Source organism: Saccopteryx leptura, chromosome 13 (assembly GCF_036850995.1).
Source record: "Saccopteryx leptura isolate mSacLep1 chromosome 13, mSacLep1_pri_phased_curated, whole genome shotgun sequence".
Lineage (NCBI taxonomy): Eukaryota > Metazoa > Chordata > Mammalia > Chiroptera > Emballonuridae > Saccopteryx > Saccopteryx leptura.
Window position 1 is genome coordinate 14136834 of NC_089515.1, and position 19037 is coordinate 14155870.

General features: G+C 48.9%; 1 protein-coding gene across 22 annotated transcripts in view; it reads left to right on the top strand.

Moving 5' to 3' along the window:
• Positions 1-19037, top strand: part of ABLIM1 (actin binding LIM protein 1) — a 277495-nt gene that overhangs the window by 173398 nt on the left and 85060 nt on the right. For all 22 annotated transcript variants that reach the window (XM_066354683.1, XM_066354675.1, XM_066354667.1 and 19 more), the window contains exons 5-6: positions 8379-8505; positions 9855-9948. In XM_066354683.1, coding sequence (XP_066210780.1) covers positions 8379-8505; positions 9855-9948 — 221 coding nt within the window. The remainder of the gene's footprint in view (positions 1-8378; positions 8506-9854; positions 9949-19037) is intronic.

Consider the following 19037-nt stretch of genomic DNA (forward strand, 5'->3'; position numbering starts at 1 on the left):
GGCTGAGAATCAAACACAGGACTCCCGCACGCCAGGCTGACGCTCTACCACTGAGCTAACCGGCCAGGGCTAAAGTTGTTGTTGTTGTTTTATTTTTTTTATTTTTCTGAAGCTGGAAATGGGGATAGACAGTCAGACAGACTCCCACATGCGCCCGACTGGGATCCACCCGGCACGCCCACCAGGGGGCGACGCTCTGCCCACCAGGGGGCGATGCTCTGCCCCTCCAGGGCATCGCTCTGTCGTGACCAGAGCCACTCTAGCGCCTGGGGCAGAGGCCAAGGAGCCATCCCCAGCGCTCGGGCCATCTTTGCTCCAGTGGAGCCTCACTGAGGGATGGGAAGAGAGAGACAGAGAGGAAGGAGAGGGGGTGGGGTGGAGAAGCAGATGGGCGCCTCTCCTGTGTGCCCTGGCCGGGAATCGAACCGAGGACTTCTGCACGCCAGGCCGACGCTCTACTGCTGAGCCAACCGGCCAGGGCCTAAAGTTGTTGTTTTTTAATGGACAGTGGCCAGTCAATATTTGTCAGCTCATGTATGTTTGGTTTGGAAGCTGACAACATTGTAGAGCCCCGCTGAAGGTCAACAGACAATATATCCACTTGTGGAAATGATGTTCTTATCACTACTAAGCGATGTGATCTTTTTGGCCAGGGAAAGGTTAAAATACCCAAATCCTCTGTACCTTGATGATGTTAAAACTCTAGACCAAGGCCCTGGCCGGTTGGCTCAGCAGTAGAGCATGGGCCTGTCATGTGGAAGTCTGGGGTTCGATTCCTGGCCAGGGCACACAGGAGAAGCGCCCATCTGCTTCTCCACCCCTCCCCCTCTCCTTCCTCTCTGTCTCTCTCTTCCCCTCCCACAGCCAAGGCTCCATTGGAGCAAAGTTGGCCTGGATGCTGAGGACAGCTCCATGGCTTCCCCTCAGGCACTAGAATGGCTCCGATTGTAATAGAGCAACACCCCAAATGGGCAGAGCATCACCCCCTGGTGGGCATGCCGGGTGGATCCTGGTCAGGCGCATGCAGTAGCCTGCCTCTCTGCCTCCCTGCTTCTAACTTCAGAAAAATACAAAAAACAAAACAAAACCCAAAAAACACAAAAAAAGCTCTAGACCTACTCTTATTTAAAAAAAAAACCATAAGGATTTTTTCTTAATCTATAGGTTGCAAACTGAAGGCCCACAAAAAGGCAGACAGTCAATTCAAGCATCATAACAGGTGGCAACTAGCATTTAGACCCCATGGAGCTACAGAAGCCCTAGCAGACTAGGAACATCTGCCTTGTAGAGAGCGGACAGCCGCTGTGTGCCTCCGGACAGTGGTTCCATGGAGGCATCCACGTGGCAGAGGCTAATCTGACATGTGCTGAAGGCTTGTGTTGACTGCAGCTTGTTACCCTAACAGACTCTGACCTACGTTCAGGTCACGCTTCTCTGTGTCACTTCTTTCTCTCTCATCTGGAGAGCGGAGCCATTCTCTGGAGTTCTAGCTTCACCATTTTATAACACAAGATAATGGAAAACCCATGTGCTGTGGAAACAGTTGAATGACAAGATACAGTGTCATTAAATTCAAGACCTCAAGTGAGCCAAACCATGGACCTTAGATTTGTGTTTTGCTCTCCTTACGGCTCCCTAGATTGAGTCTTGGCCAGGCATCAAGTGCCTCTAGTTAACAGTCTATTAAAAGGCCACCACTGAATATTTTATAGGGTCTCCAAAGTCTTATTCCACTTTCTATTAATAACAATCTAGATCTGAAATGATTTTGTTTCTATTTATTTTTCATTCACGTGTGTAGCGGGTGAACTTATCTGCTAATCATCTTTGCTGATGACAAATAACATTGTCTTTCTATTGTTATTTATTAAGAAAGGATTTTGGGACAGCTTGAATTTTCTGGAACATATATGGGCACTAGTTTCAATATTGAAGCTTGATTCTTTTTTTATTCTTTATTTTAAAAATTTTGCAATGAAGGAAGGAAATACTCTGAACTGACTCAAAATCTCTATGGGCATTATTTTTTTAACATCTTGATATCTCAGCATCGATTAAAAGAAGTAAGTCTCTCCCTGGCCCCTTTTAGGATTTCTATTATTTTCACAACTATTGTCTACCTTTACTCACAAGTGAACCTCGTGCTCAAATTCTGCTATGGCTGTTTTTGCCCATTAACAGCAGGAGAGGCAATAACAGGGAAGTGAACCCGTGATTAGAGGTTTAAACCCAGGGAAGCCTGCTAAGCTGGAGCTGCCTGGGTTCATGTGCATCTGAGAACAGAAGATTCCCACTCTGCAGTTAACAGGACACTGTTTATCCATGTCACCTGTGCCAGGCCCGGGTCCACCCCGGGCCTTAGTCTCCCGAGTATAAAAGGAAGCTTTTACATCAGATGATCTTCAGGGTCCCTCTGGCTCCCGAATGTTCTGAGATCTATAAAATGCTGCCCTTCCAGGTTCGCAGGAGCCCTAAGAGTGGATTGAGATAACACAAGGGCAAGATCTTCAAAAGTTAAAAGCTGAGTAATCACAATAACAATAATGTTGATATGGTGATGATGCTGATGTTGATGACGGAACCAGAGAAACCAAACACCTTCCCCAGAGGCTGACAAGGGGCTGTCGCGGCCTGTGAAGGGGAGAGGGCAATGTAGGCTTCATGAGACTATTTCAGCCGTGAGAACAACAGGCACGGAGTGCTTACCATGTGCTGACACTCTGCTCAGTGATAGCACGTATTCCCCCAATCCTCACAACAGCCCCGGGAGGAGCTGTGGAACCGCCCGTTTTACAGATGAACAAGTGGAAGGCCGGCGGCCACCTCGCTTGCCCACAGTCCCTTGGTTCCGTATCAGAGCTGGGATTTGACTTCGGATCTCTCTGCCTCAAAAGTCTTTCATCGCAGTTATTGTCTAGTATTGGTGTACCATTTTTACATAGAATGGGCCAAAACAAGGAAGAATCTTAATTTTTTTTTTCTGTTGCTACTTTTAGTATTCTCTCCTAGAGCTCCCTTTCCTACCCTTAATACTATCTTAGGTGGCTCCCATAGCTTTCTGGTCATTTTTGGCTCTTACAGGTCCAGTCTAGTTGAAAACTTGATTCTCACATTTGATTCAGAGCTGCACCATGTTCCCAGCTCGGGCCCAACCCAAACTGGAGACCTGCAGTGAGGCGGGGTCCTGGCTGTGCTTTTACCCCTTCCTGTCCCACCTGTGGCCTCTTTGGGGTCCAGGCCAGGGGAGGGGGTTCACGGTAGAAGGGAAAAGGTGTTGTAACTGGGGCATCATCAGACTTCTCTTCCAGCTAACACTGGCTGCAGACTTTTTTTAGGGGGTGCGTTTTGAATTCTTTGGCAAAAGCAAGCAGTTTCCTGCTACCCTGTTCTAGCAAATCCCTTCCCCCCTTTCCAGCCTCAGGCCCCGCTCCCTTCTGCTCCCCCATAGCCACTTTCTAACGAAGCCCCCCAGCCTCGCGGGGCAGCTTTCACAGGTGTTTATTCAGGGTGCTTGGGTGTGGGTACCGGCCACGGGACACAGCTGCGTCCCCAGTGAGCCAAACAGGCAAGCACACACCATTCCCACGCTGTCTGCTCCTTAGCTGTCAGACAAGGGGCACCCCGGCCGTCTCCTGCCTTCCGTATCTTCCACACCCTGCAGGCTCCAGACTTCGTGTTCACAAACGCTTCCAAGCTCCCGGACACTGCAGTCAGTCTGTCCAAGGATCTGACATCAAGCTTCTCTGGGATCCCGCAGCAGCCCTGGGGCCTGAGCATACCTCCATCTAACCTATCTGGCAAGGAATAGTCCGAGCTCCCTTCTGTGGAAGATGGACTGTTTATCACCGTCTCCAGCTCTGAGACCATAGCCCAGAATTGCAAGACGCCAGGCAGAGCCTCGTTCCAGAAGCTGGGAGCTTTGATCCCAGCTGGGCAGCAACTCTGAACGGCAGTTTCCACCTTCATTCCTGGTTCTGGGTGGGACGGAAGCACGCAGGCCTGGAAAGAGGGGGTGGCTGGGAGTGTAGTGGCCACGTGGTTCCCTTTCCCAGCGCTCCATGTCTTCAGCCTTCTTCTCCAGAGAGCATCTTCAGAGAGGAAGGCATGTGTCTGGCCCTTACTCCTCCCGAATGGGGAATTCTGAGAAGGCAGAAAGAGTTCTCAAGGAGAACACGGACATTCAGGCTGACAGAACCTTAGCTGCTGCCCAACCGATGACATTTTTCTCAACTTGGAAACACCATTATGTTTTTCCCTGCAGGCCATTTGTTACTTTCTTCAACTTAAATACTTTTGAAACCCAGGTGTCCAGAGCCCAATGTTCCTCCTCCCCCCCACCCCAAAAAAAGAAGATTTATTAAAGGAGACAGGCAGGATCTGGATTTCCAGGGATATCTGTTGCCTTGGAACAAAATGATTATAAGTGTGGAGCCAGGTGTGTTCGTGGATGTTGGTTTCACTTGGCCATGAGCAGCCGAAGAATCCCAGCTTTCCTCTCAGCTGCTGGTGCTGAGAATGAGGGGCTGGGAGCGCCGTGTTCGGGCCGGCGCTGGTTTTTTCTCTTCTCACACTTGATGGTGGTTCGTCTTTGATAGAGTCCCGGCGAGTTGCTCGAGGGTTTGATTGCCTCGATGCTGCTCCGCGTTCACCTGGCTCTGACGTTGGCAATAATTCCGGTGCCAATCACCGGCGTGCTATATTTACCAGCAGCTGCTTCAGTGATGTGGAAACAATTTTCTCAACAGCTGAAAAACACGAAGGTGGAGAGGAGGACGTGTTGTTCTTTTCGGAGGAGCTCAGCTGGGGTGAGCGTGAAGGGGTGACTGTCCGGCACGGGTCTTCTTGTCTCTGCATCTTTTTTCCACTTTCCCCAGCATGTCTGGCTTCAGGGGAGAATATGGTTTTTGTCCAGCGAGGAATGAATGGGCAGCCCCTGTGGACTACACCAGGGGTCCCCCACCCCTGGGCCGCGGACCGGTACCAGTCCATGGGCCATTTGGTACCAGTCCGCAGAGAAAGAATAAATAACTTACATTATTTCCATTTTATTTATATTTAAGTCTGAACAATGTTTTATTTTTTAAAAAATGACCAGATTCCTCTGTTACATCCGTCTAAGACTCACTCTTCATGCTTGTCTCGGTCACGTGATACATTTATCTGTCCCACCCTAAAGGCTGGTCCGTGAAAATATTTTGACATTAAACCGGTCCATGACCCAAAAAAGGTTGGGGACCATTGGACTACACCACAATACTGGACACCAGCTGAGGTGGGCCAGCATTCTACTTTCTAGGATGCGGTCTCTGCTGAGTTGCTCGATTTATGTCTTCAGGTTTGGGATGGAATGCACAACCTCTCCTTCCAGCCCAGCCGCACCAGCTCTGGCTGGCTCCAGGCATTCAGCATTCAGCACTCAGTCTCTGGAAACCGTTGTCAAAGTCAGTTGCAGAACGTCTGCCCTCCATGGGACCCTGCAGGACACAGAGGATCTGAGAAGCACAGGACACCACCTGTGAGTCAGAAGCTTCCAGACTGCCAGGCACTTTGACTCACATGGTGACTGTGACGAATAAATGGTACCATGTCTCGAAAGCCCTCGTCCGGGGCCTGGTTCATCGAAAGCCACCAGTGCAAAATGACCAGAGAGGCTGCTGTTGCTCTCAGATGAGCTCAGTGGCATTCAGAGCTCTGGGATATCTGGGCACTAGTGTGCTTGTAAAGGGATCAGGACTTAGAGTCAGGAAACCTGGGGTTTAGCCCCATTTCTGCCCCCTGCCAAGGAAAGGGGAACCACATTGAACGCCCCACGTGCGCCATGTGCTCCGAGTGTCATGCGAAGCACTTTACAACACAGCATCTCTCATAGCAGTCTAGGAAGGAGGTCAGCATTTCACAGGTGAAGAAGTGAGAGTTCAGGGAGAGAAGTTGATAGTGTCCGATATTCCTAATTCCATAGCCTGTGTTCTTATCGTCCACAGGCCTTCCACCTCCCTAGACCCCCTGGGGGTCTGTGCAGGGCCAACCTTGGGAAATTGTGCCCACCCCTCTGAGCCCAGCTGCCTTCTGCTATAGGATTGAAAAGCCATCTGTAAAGTTTGTTTTCTACTTGAAATTTTATCAATCAGCGTCCTTCCTATTTTAAATCTTTACTGCCACCTAGTGGGCATGCTCTAATCAGAACAATAAAGGAAAATTTGATTTCAACTTGGATTAAACAGTGTCCATTCATTTTACTTACATACTGTGTCCCTAACCTTTAAAAAGGGTAGTTCTGAGCACATACCATGGCCTTCCATTTTTATCTTTATATTAAACTACTAGATGTGAGATCCCCTTTATAAGATTTTTAGTGAGATGCTGGGATACATAATAAAACCCCAGCTTTTAAAAAAATATGTAGTGCTTTGTGACTATGTAATACTCAGTTTATAGTGAGCTGTATATAAAGAAATTCTAATCTGAAATATTTATAACTTAGATAGCAGATATGTTTTTAGCTTTATAAATATTTATTCACTTTTTTTATATTCTCATGGCAAAAAATAGAATTAAACAACACAGACGACATGTGAAGTAAAAAGTATAGGAAATATCTTAGGAATTTTTTTATGTTTTTTAAAGAAATGTTCTATTCTTCTACAAGCACATATGTAAGCATACACACACACACACACACACACACACACATATATATATTTACTATTTTTCTATTAATGAGCTTATTCTATGCATACTGTTCTACAGCTTGCTTATTTTGGACATCTTTCCATGTCCACAAACAAATCTACCTCATTCTATTTAACAGCACATAGTATTCCATTATTGACTCTAGTATAATCAATTTCCTGGTCCCTCATTAATGTCTAGATAGGCTATTTTCAGTTTTGTTGTTACAGAGATGCTGCGGGGAATGCATATGCATTCTCCAGGGAACACACATACACTTTTGCAAATTTATTTGTAAAATAAAATCTTAGACATGAAATTTCTGAGTCTGAAGGCATGTTAATACCCACTGACCAGAGATCACCAGAAACACATCTGTAGTAAAAAACAAAAAAACACACGCTGATTTACTGAAACTACAGCCAGACGACTTGTGAGCCCCCCCCCCGGGGCGGTATTTGGAGGGGGTTTACAGGACTTGGGCTGGTGCTGGGTAACGTTAGGGAGAATTCAGGGGAACGGGAGCATTTCCGGGTTGGGTGTTGTTGAGAAGCAGGAGCCGGTTAGTGATTGGGCATCTGAAGTGTTTCTAGGAGGAGAAAATGAAAGAGGGTTAGAAGAGTCATCAGTAAATGGGCAGCCATCACGATGTGGTCAGAAGAGGGGGTGTTGAACCATTCTGTGTACCCAGCAGCCTTGTCTGGAGGTGGCTTTATTCCGTGAGTGCTTTTCATGATCCGTTGGGGACATCGTGGCCAACCTGCCGACAGTGCCTTCTCTCCCTTTCTCGGGCACCTTGGTTTAAAATATTTGTAGATGCTTAAATTGCTTCTAGTAAAGGTTGCACCAATTTACATTCTTCTGGGTTCTCTTAAAGACTCTACTTCCCTAAAAAAAATGCAATAGTCAGAACATTTAATGGAAATTATAATCAAAGCAAATGCTGATAGAGCCACTTCATACATAACTACTGTGCTGAATTAATTATTTTGTTGAATCCTCATTGGAGGCTTGAGACAAGCACCAATAACATCCCGGCTTCCATGTGGGGAAACCCAGGCTTAGAGAGCGGGATGACCCGCCCGGTTCACAGCCAACAAGGAGTCGAGCTGGGCTCAGAACCGGCTCATTCGGGGCCGCACTCTTTACCATGAGGAAACGCTTTCTCCTCCATCTGCCGCCCAGGAGTCTGTCACAGACGGTTTCAAGCTAAGCCATTAAGAGCCATGTAATTGAAGATTACAGATCTTAGGAAGTCTAGGTTAGGTTGATAAGGGAGGCAGAGCCCTGTTTACAAACAGCAGCCTCAGGAGCCCCGTTCCAGGAATCACAGGCACAGTGTTAAGTGGGGCATCGTGCCTGAGGTGCCTCGCCGCTCACACGTGTCCCCCATTAATGCAGGCCCGTGAGAGCGTTCCGAAAACCCAGGCCAACATGCTATCCTTAAATCTTCTCTGGGCCAGCTGGAGCTCGGGGGGCATTTAAGTAACCTCCAAGGAAATAACCGGATCCACTGCGGGTCCTGAAGTGTCCGTGCAGTGTGAGGATGTGGCCGGCGGGACTGCGGGTGGCCACTCAGAGCAGGGAAAGAGGGAGCTTCAGGACACATTTCCGGAGTGTGTGATCTGGCGCGCAGGGTTTCAGAGCCGGCCCGGTGCTGGAATCGAGCCCGACAACCACGGGGTAACCTGCCTGCCGCTTTTTTCCAGACTGCGCCGGCTGCGGAAGAGACATCAAGAACGGGCAGGCGCTGCTGGCACTGGACAAGCAGTGGCACTTGGGGTGCTTTAAATGCAAATCCTGCGGGAAGGTGCTCACTGGGGAATACATCAGCAAGTAAGTGAGGCTGGGGCCTGGGGGGCCCCAGTTCCTGCTCTGGGCACCCCACCCTGACCCATCAGACATAACGAGACACTCTCATGCACTGTCAGTAGCAGATTTTGGCTATAAAACTCGTGCAAAGAATTCTATTCTTCTGCCGTTGCCGTAGTGTGCCTGCTCTCCATGTAATGAGACATTAATCATTGTCCGATTTAACAATTAACAAAGCTGCTGTAATATGTGGTAACCAATAGAGTATTCATTCATTTTATCTTCACTAATTTTTCCCCCTGTTTGGCACGAACAAACCTTTGTCCTTCATCCAGGTCTTAAACGTTATTGTAGACACCCCCCGCCCCCAAATAAAATAACACAGGGTCCAGGCACTGAGCCCATTGCAATGGACCAGTGCGCAAAGTAGCCCATCAGGGAATGAATTCCTGTTAGAGTCAGACACAGGCGTGAATAATAACTGGAGTAAATGAAGTACATTATTTTTGTTTTGTTTTTACAGAGCCTGGAGGAACTAGTTACAATGGTTACCTTTTGGGTTAAGGAAGAAAGAATGAGCATGGAGTGGGCGTGGGGAACATTGGCAATGAGGGAAAATTTTCCCTTATTGACCTTTTTTATGCTTTAAAAGATGTCCTCCAACCAGGCAAATGTGATCAACTATTCCAAAAAGTTAAATGAATTTAACTTGAGAATACATAGCAAAACCAACAAAAAGTAGTTCGGGCCTCACCTTCCCAAAATCTCATCCTGTAGGTGGAGGGTGAAACACCTTGGAAACCCCACAGGGGGGTTCTGAGGCACAGCCCAACTGAGAAAAACACTCAGCTGTGTGGCAGGCGACCCCGGGGCTGCCTAGCGTGGTGTTTCGGTGTTTCTAACTTTCCCAACGGTCACACACAATGGTGTTACCACCGAACTGAGCTTGCGGGAGGCTGGGCGAGCAGACCCTGGAGCCCCCAGGTCTCCTGAAGGCTGAGGCTCTGGTTTGTGGGAACAAGGAGGTGTGGGGGGGCAGCACGGGGGCCTCCTCAGGGAAAGAAGACCACGGAGACCACATCTGAAGCCCACCTGGCTGGGGGCGGAAAGAGAACTATGCCAGGTTTTACTTAGTGAGGTCTGAGGCCGTCGAGGAACCGGCACGATAATCATTTGCGGATGTGGCCGTTATTTCTGAGTGGCGGGGAGAACCGCAGTGCTGTCTCTGGATCACTCGGTCTCGCGGGTTTTGCTCACGTGTGATCAGGTCTCTGGGCATGCGAACCGCTCTGGGGAAGGGGCGCAGGGAAGTGTGGGTCGTGGCTGCCCCACCCCGGGCCTCCCCTCTGGCTGAGCACTCTTTCCTCTTTCAGGGACGGTGCTCCGTACTGCGAAAAGGACTACCAGGGGCTCTTTGGGGTGAAGTGTGAAGCCTGCCACCAGTTTATCACAGGCAAAGTCTTGGAGGTAAGCGACAGTCGGATGGGCTCTCGTCTCAGCCACTGTCATTTCCTGAGAGGCCCCAGAAACAGGCAACAGTCTCTTTTTTTCGTTCTTTTCTGACCTTGCAGGGAAGAAAGGAGTGTCAATGACCAATCTCCTAAACCAGGGGTCCCCACACTTTTTACACAGGCGGCCAGTTCACTGTCCCTCAGACCGTTGGAGGGCCGGACTATAAAAAAAAACTATGAACAAATTCCTATGCACACTGCACATATCTTATTTTAAAGTAAAAAAACAAAACGGGAACAAATACAATATTTAAAATAAAGAACAAGTCATTTAAATCAACAAACTGACCAGTATTTCAGTGGGAACAATGGGCCTGCTTTTGGCTAATGAGATGGTCAATGTGCTCCTCTCACTGACCACCAATGAAAGAGGTGCCCCTTCCGAAAGTGCTGCGGGGGGCCGGATAAATGGCCTCAGGGGACCGCATGCGGCCTGCGGGCCATAGTTTGGGGACCCCTGGGTCTGACCTAAAACAATTATCATATTGTTCTGTCTGCACAGGCAGCTTCTACCAAATGTTCACGGGAAAGGAGAACGATGGAGAATTTGAAGGAAAAGAAAGAAGGCTAAAGGGGCTGTTAGGAATTCTGCAGAAGGGAGGGTTCTATTAGGCTATCTTTATATTTTAGAAATCAGAAAAAAAAGAAATGAAGAGCATGTTAGAGCCACGTGTCTACGTTTACATATGTGTGGATATGTGCATAAATGTGCGTGTACCCTTGTGCATTTGTGTTGGATTGTACGTGTGTGTGTACACGTGGGAGTATGCCTGAGTGTGTGCTCTTGCGTGCACAGGTGCACCTGAGAGTGTGTGCAGACTCAGGAAACGGAGGCTCAGAACAGAAGCTAAGAAAAAGCAAGGGTGGATGAAAGCTGAAGGCGGAGCCGTCCCCGCCCTGCAAAATCCACATCCTGTGTGACCCAGAACGCCCTGTGGCCCAGGCCACGCTGAAGCCAGTCAAGTGCAGGTGTGACCAGCTGGGGCCAGTGAGCTTGGTTCCTGCCCTCTCGGCAACCTCTGTGCCCGGGCTGAGCCAGCCGAGCTCTTCGCAGGCCTGTGGCCCCTGCGGAATTACTGGACCAGAGTCAGAGAGAGTCGTGGCCCCGTGGGGTGTTAACCAGTCCTGATAGGAAAAGTAAAGATTGCCTCATGGCCGTCCCACATTTCAGGGTGGAGCGTGTGTACTGAGCAGAAGTGAGACAGGACACCCAACAGCGGGGGGAGTCTTGCAGCTTGTCACCCCTGTCAGCCGGCAGGCAGCAGGTCACTGAATCCACATAATCACATTGTTTCAGAGACACGGGAGGTAAACTTGCGCGGCCCCCGTGTTTCTGGGCAGTTCTGTGGGATTCCTCAGCGAGGTCCAGGCAGCCCTCCCAAGCCTGCAGCCGCTCTGAGATGCCTTTCTGTCGGCAGAACACACCGGGCGGGCCAGCCCTGGCTCACTGCTGGGAGCTGGAGCAGCCAATCGGATTTGAGAGGGAAGAATTGTCAGTGCAGTGGCTTCTTGCCCAGGGGAAGGGTGTTCCAGGCCCAGGGGGCCTTCTCGGCAGGGGCTCAGGGGTGAAAGAAAACAGCACAGCATACGCCAAAAAATAAAAAATAAATAAAGTCAGGTGTGAGAGGTGATACTGAGACGAGGGGAGGGACCAGCATGTGAGGACCTCAAAGGTCACATTCAGGGTCACAATGGTTTATCCTAAGAGTAGCCGGCAGCCATTGGAGTGGTTATGGCTGGAGCATCATGTGATTGAATTTTTGTATAAAGAAAGGAGGGGATTCCTCAAATATACTCACAGCAGCTCTGTCCACAGCAAGAGCCCACTAGTGAGTGGATGGACAAAATGTAGAATACACAAACCACAGAATAGTGAAAAGAGGGAATTCTGACATAGGCTGCAACATGGATGGAGCATGACAACACGCTGAGTTTTCACAAAAGGCCTCCGACTGTGCGACCCACTTAGAGGAAGTGTCCGGAAGGGGTAAATCCACAGGCAGAAGCCGATGAGGGTGGTCTGCGTGGGGGAGGGGCAGAGGGGAGTAACAGTTTCCTGGGACCCAGTTGGGGTGATGACATGTTTTAGAACTAGTTAGAGGTGGTGGATGCACAGATTGTGAATGTTCTAAATGCCATAAGTTATTTACTTTAAAATGGTTAATTTTGTGTTATGCAAATTTGACCTCTAATTTTTTTTTTTTTTTTAATGGATGGAAAAGGGATAAGGGTGGAGACAGGGAGGCCGGTTAGGAGACCACTGCAGAACTCGGGACGCAAAGTGGCGGTAGCCCTGGCTGCAGAGGCCCCCGCCCGTCACACACACCATCGGGGCAGGTGGAGACGCCCCGCCTTCTCATACAGCTGTAATTGTCAGCCCCGGTCTACGTCAAGGCCGGGTCCTTGGTGCAGGGTGAAGCACATGCCCCGGAAAAAATGGGTGAAATGGATGAAAAAATGGAGAAAGTGGATGTGACCCATCCAAAGGATAGTCTGACGTCCAGTGGTCCTATCACGAGACTCAAGGTGCAGTGGCGGGGGCTCCTTTCCTGTCCCCTGAACATGTCCCTTGTCCCTCCATGGAGCCCCCGATTTCTCCTCTCAAGGAGGGGCCCTGAGGGGGGTCTGATAGCTCTCCCGTGTTTGATCTGCCTCCTACGACGGAAATAAACATGTTGAATTGGGAGCAGTTGGGTAATTTCATTTTAAAACAATAAAAATAACACCTCAGAACTATTTCTCAGATGTGTGGCTATAGAAAGAGAGGCAGGAAGATACTAAACAACAGCCCCCGGATTGGAGGCAGCCGAGTTTGCAGGAGGTGCTGACCGACACAGCTGTGTCCTCAGCCCACATGTGGGACTGTGCTCACCACAGTGAGCTGGGCTGGGCAGTGGGGGTGTTGATTACCTTCAGATTTAGCTCAGTAGCTCTGGGAAGGAATGTCTAAAGTAAAACTAGGTCCAAGAACATGCCACTTTGAAGAAACATCTGCTTACTCTCGGAGGCCCGAGCGTACTCTGCGGCTGTGGGGGCCCCTCAGCAGACTGTCTGTGGATTTCCCCCGAGGGCCATTTGTAAGATGGACAGCTGGGATGCTTGCCACACGCTGCCCTCAGTGCTGGGACTTCTGGGGCCAGTGTGCTCTAGGAGGTGGGGTAGACTGAAGCTCCGCCCAGTGGGCACGCTGTCCTCTGCAGACCAGTGTGGGATCTGGAAGAATGCCCTGCACGGTTAGCATGCTGACAGCTCATGGGTCAGTTTGGCTTGGTGACCAGGGTAAGTCAGGACTGGCCACACAGTCTGCCCTCCTCCCTCTGCCTGCTATTTTCTGACCCTGCTGTTTTACGGTGAGACATTACGACTGTGGATTTATTGTCAACACTGTAATTCAGCCTTTTTGAGATCCCCCCCCCAAATTTTGTTACTGTGGTAAAATACACACAATATAAAATTGACCATTTTAACCACTCTAAGTGGACAGGTCAGTGTTTTAAATACATTTATAATGTTGTACAACCATCACCCCATCCACTTCCATAAATTTCTACATCTTATAAAACTGAAACTCCATGGTCTGCAAATAACTACCATTTCCCTCTCTCCCAACCCCGGGTGACGACCATTCTGTTGCTGTCTCTATGAAATATCTCATGTGAGCGGAAACATATTAGTTTTTGTTTGTTTGTTTTTTGTGACCAGGTTATTTCACTGTGTCCTCAAAGTTCATCTGTGTCATAGCACTTGCCAGACTCTCCTTCCTTTTTATTTATTTATTTTTAACTTTTGTTTATTCATTTTTAGAGAGAGGAGAGAGAGAGAGAAAGAGGGAGTAGAGAGAGAGAAGGGGGGGAGGAGCAGGAAGCATCAGCTCCCATCTGAGCCTGGACCAGGCAAGCCCAGGGTTTAGAACCGGGGACCTCAGTGTTCCCAGGTCGATGCTTTATCCACTGCGCCACCACAGGTCAGACTCTCCTTCCTTTTTAAAGGCTGAATACAGTTCCATTGTATGGACATACTACATTTTGCTTGTCCATTCTGTGATTTAGGGGTTTTTCCCTAGTTGATTTTTCCATAGAGATTGTATATGTATTCCTTTCCTGGGGATTGATTTTTCCATAGAGATTGTATATGTATTCCTTTCCTGGGTCTGCTATCCCAAAGGAGGCTTAAAACAACAGAAATTTATTCTCTCACAGTTCTGAGGCCAGGAGGACAAAGTCATGGTGTTGGCCGGGCCATGCTCCCTTGCAGGCGTCCCCAAACTACGGCCCACGGGCCGCATGCGGCCCCCTGAGGCCATTTATCCGCCCCCCCCCCCCCGCACTTCTGGAAGGGACACCTCTTTCATTGGTGGTCAGTGAGAGGAGCACTGTATGTGGCGGCCTTCCAACAGTCTGAGGGACAGTGAACTGGCGCCCTGTGTAAAAAGTTTGGGGACCCCTGCTCCAGGGACTCCAGGGGAGAAGCCTTTCCTTCCTCTTCCAGCTCTGGTGGCTGTGGCTGCGTAGCCCTAATCTCTGCCCCCTCTCACATGGCCTTCCCTTCTTTGTGTCACATCTCCCTCCGCCATTCTTTGCAGACCCTTCTCATTGGATTTAGGTCCCAGCCAGATCTTCCAGGGTGAGCTTTTCATCTCAAGACACTAAGCTGAATTGCATCTGCAAAGACGCTTTTCCCAAACAGTCACAGATGGTACAGATGGGATGTGGATGTATTTTGTGAGGGGCCACCTTTCCGCCTACTCCGGCACACCTGGTGGCTTACACAGGTGTGCCATCCCAGGGAGGCCTGAGACTCTGCTCCGGTCTCCAGCGAGCCCTCACTCAGCATTGGAGGTGCCCCGCGGCCGCTTTTCTGGGTGTGGTTTCCCCTGAGATGCCACTGGGCACCTGAGGGAGCTTCGAGAAGGAGAAGGGGCACTGGGCAAAGGTCAGGAAGCTCCCGGCTCAGCCGTGTCCCTCATTCCTGAGTAATTCGGAGCAGACCCTGCAGTCTCTCTGAGACTGTCTTCATTTCACAGGTGAAGGGCATGGCATGTGACCTCTGAGCCTCTACCCTAGTCTAAAATTCCGTTTCCCTGTTATTCCACAGTAGTCACAAACCCTACACATCACGCCAGCTTGCATGGGTGGGGAGGAGAGCCTTCCCGTGTTTTCATGGGGAGGGCTCTGGGCAGTTGGGGACTGAGATGGGCTCTTGGCTCTGGAACTCACAGCTGTGTGACCTTGGGCAACTCTGTCAACTTCTTTGAGCCTCAGTGTTTCCTTAAATACAAGTATTAAAAATATATGTGTAAATCCAAGCCATGGACCACTTGACTCATCAAGTCTCTTTGGCTAAGGTCCTGAGCTCCCTAATTCCCACATATGGGAGAATCTAAGGGGTCAGAGCCAGCAGGTCTTTCTTGAGAGATTTTTCTGTAAACGGTGGCATGTGACTCTCAGCGGATAGTGTACACTCAAACTGAAGGTTTATTTTTCATTAGCTGGCTTTCAGTTTTGTTTTCGACAAGAAGATTCTCTTTGTAGAGAGTCTACTATAAATGGCACATTTTTAGAAAGCTTATGCTAATTACTTACACATTCAGGAGTGTGCTGAAGATGTTTACAACCTGCCTTCTAATTAAGAAGTCCAGAAGTAAATTAGTCTGAGATCCTAGAGTTTGCTGAGAGCCTTCATCTCCATCTCCACCTCTAAACTCTAAAGTAACCTTCCTGTTCCCTTATTACCCTCCCCCTCTCTCTGCTTTCTGCTTTACCAGCTTAATGGGACAGGAAGCTCCTGAGTCTGCACACTGAGGTCACAGGTGTCCGTAGCCATCGGAGGGCATCCCTTTGACAGGAAGTTACTTCCATCTTGGTGGGTGGTCCTAGGAGATTCCCTGACCCCAGGAAGCTTGCCTTTCCTGGGCATAGGTTGTTCCCTGCCAACCTCATGAAGAAAGAACACAGCAACAAAATAGTTCTGGAATAAAGGCAGCGCAGAAAATGAAACAAAAAAGCAAATGTCAAACTGGAAACAAATCCTGAGGGTAAAGGAAAACGGCCTGACCCTTGTCCTTTCCCTCTGTGTTGGACTGTTCCACCAGCTGACCAGAGGCGACTTCTCTTAGTCTCTCTGGTCTCTTGCACAATTCGCTTCCCCCAGGGGCTCTGTGTTTACTCAGCTCTCCACTGGTTCCTTCTAATATAATGTTCTGCACTGACTCCCGGCGAGCTGGCTCCCTGGGCAGACGGGCCTCCCAAGCAAGGCCGCCTGCCGGACTGTGCTTCTCAGAGACAAAGGGGAGTCGTCCTGTCTGCACTCCTACCCGGGGGAGGGAGGGACGGAGGGCTCTGCTTTCCTTGCTCTGGTCTCAGGCTTTTCCTTTCTCTCCTTCCTCAAGTCAGCACACCCGGGGAATCAGTCCTCCTGTGTTTCCAAGAGAGCTGGTGGCACATGTCTTTATGTGGCATGGTATTTGCTGTGCCACGGAAGAGAGAGGCCCTTCAGTGTAGCCTGTGGCAAATCCTCCCGCCCATCGAATGCCTTTCCATTCATACCTGCTGGGGGCGCTGTCCTGTCTTTATCTGTTCACTTGGAAACGGTGGCCGAAGGGACACCCCTCCTGCCCAACTCCTGCAGGCTTCTAGGAAATAGAATCGCAACATGATTCAGCCAAATCCTCTCCCTTGACTCTCTGAAGGTGGCTTTGTCTTACCTTTTCACTAAAACTGCTTTTTCATAAAGCCCAGGGACAGATGCTTATGATGAAACTAATTCATGTGATAAACTGGAGGCCCTTGCTTGTCCCCCTCCCTCCTTTTGCTGTAGGTAGTCTTAAGCATGTTATGTTGTAAGACCCACACGCAGAGAGTAGGTCTTGTTCTGGGCCAACCTGTCTTATCTAATGAGAAGAAACATAGGTTTATCCCACGGTACTTGGCGTGGCATACAATCTGTCACCATCGACGATGTAATTCACAAAAGACAGGCTGCTGACAGCTGCCCCCTTTCTTGTTTTGTGCACATCATATACACGCGAAGCAAGAATAATAACCCACGTTCGTGAAGAAAGCTAATTGCATTCTTCTTGTTCTCCCTGTGCTCAGAGGAATACATATCTTCTGCCACTTAACTGTGGATCTCTTTGAGGCTCAGGGAATGGACAAGAACCGAGTCATCTTACTTGTGTTGATCACAATGGAGATGGTCTGAGTCCCACGGACAGTGAGCCACCACAGTCTCCTGCTCTTGTTTATTTTTAATGTTTGCAAATATTTTCATAAATATTTAATTCACACAACAGGCAGTCCCTGCCGACCCCGTTTACAGATGAGGCTGCTGAGTGCCAGAGACTTGGGGGCTACTTAGGGGACCGCGATGAAAAGGCAGATCTCTCAGCTCTCAGGAAATAGGAACACACACTCACACTCACACTCACACTGCTTCATGATCCACATGGCAGTAATAATTGCAGAAAACGAGAAATTAATTTGCCTCCCAAAATAACTTGCTGAGGGACCGAAATTGACCATTCCTGGTGACATGGAGAAAGTCGCCCTCATTAGTGGCCCTGTTTTAAAATTTTTTTTTTTATTTACAGGGACAGAGAGTCAGAGAGAGGGACAGATAGGGACAGACAGACAGGAACGGAGAGAGATGAGAAGCATCAATCATCAGCTTTTCATTGCGACACCTTAGTTGTTCATTGATTGCTTTCTCATATGTGCCTTGACCGTGGGCCTTCAGCAGACCGAGTAACCCCTTGCTGGAGCCAGCGACCTTGGGTCCAAGCTGGTGAGCTTTGCTCAAGCCAGATGAGCCCGCGCTCAAGCTGGTGACCTCGGGGTCTTGAACCTGGGTCCTTCTGCATCCCAGTCCGATGCTCTATCCACTGCGCCACCTCCTGGTCAGGCATGTGGCCCTGTTTTATCTATATTTTCAGAACAATAAATATTCGCCGCTCGTTGGTTTCCTTTGTACCAGTGACTCTACAGGTGGAGTCTGACGTCTCATTGAGTCGTGTCTCACACTGAATTGTCTCCTTTCATCGACTGTGGGCTTCCAGACGTGGACCCAGGTTGGGGAGCACACTTTCTTCACAGAGGGCTAGTCTAAGACTCCCCAGAGCTCAATGGACAGTCAAGAAGGTCCTGTGAAGCGGGGCCAATATAGAGATACCTGTCACCTCTCCTAACTTAAAACAGTGGCTTAACAATAAACTGTAGAAATGTCCCCACTTTTAAAATGAGTTCAATGCGACATGGTATATATGAATAATGGAATATTATTCAGCCATGGAAAGGAACGGAGTGCTGATCCACGCTCCAGCGTGGATTAACCTTGAAAATAGTACGCTAAGTGAAAGAAGGAAGATAGGAAAGACCACATATTATGTGATTCCAGTTATATGAGATGTCTATAATAGGCAAATCCATAGAGACAGGAAGTAGATTAGTGGTTGCCAGGGATTCCTTCCTATCTCTCTCCCTCTCTTCTTCCCTCTCTCCCTTTCTCCCTCTCTCCCTCTCCCCCTCTCTTCCTCTCTTCCTCTTCCAGTCTTTGAGAGTGTAACTTATTAGATATAAGAAAGCGGATAAAGGACAAGGGTGGGGATTCAAGTCGATAACAGTCTGAATGCAAGATTGTATGCCGGGTGCTCTCCCTTGGTGGGCATTTAAACTTTATCGAATGGCCACAGGCTGCCATCACACAGAACTGTGCCCTTGATCATAGAGTGTGACTTGATTAAGAAAAAATCTTCCCAGTGTGGGAAAGCAAACTCAAGTTTAAATTTAGTGTATGGTTTATGATATGTTGGTTGCAACATCTTATTTGTAAAGAATAACCTGGTGGTAATATTTTGTTCCCTTCGTCATTAACAGATTGGGAATTTGTCCACTACTAGGGCCCGTGACCCGGTAAATGGTATGAGGGAAGTCTATCTGATTCACCCAGTGTTATCCACTTTCTCCTACATTAATGACAAGAAGAAACGAGTTGCCAGGGTAACAGGAGACAGTGTTCACAAGCAGTAAAGATGCAAGTTTATGAAAAAGT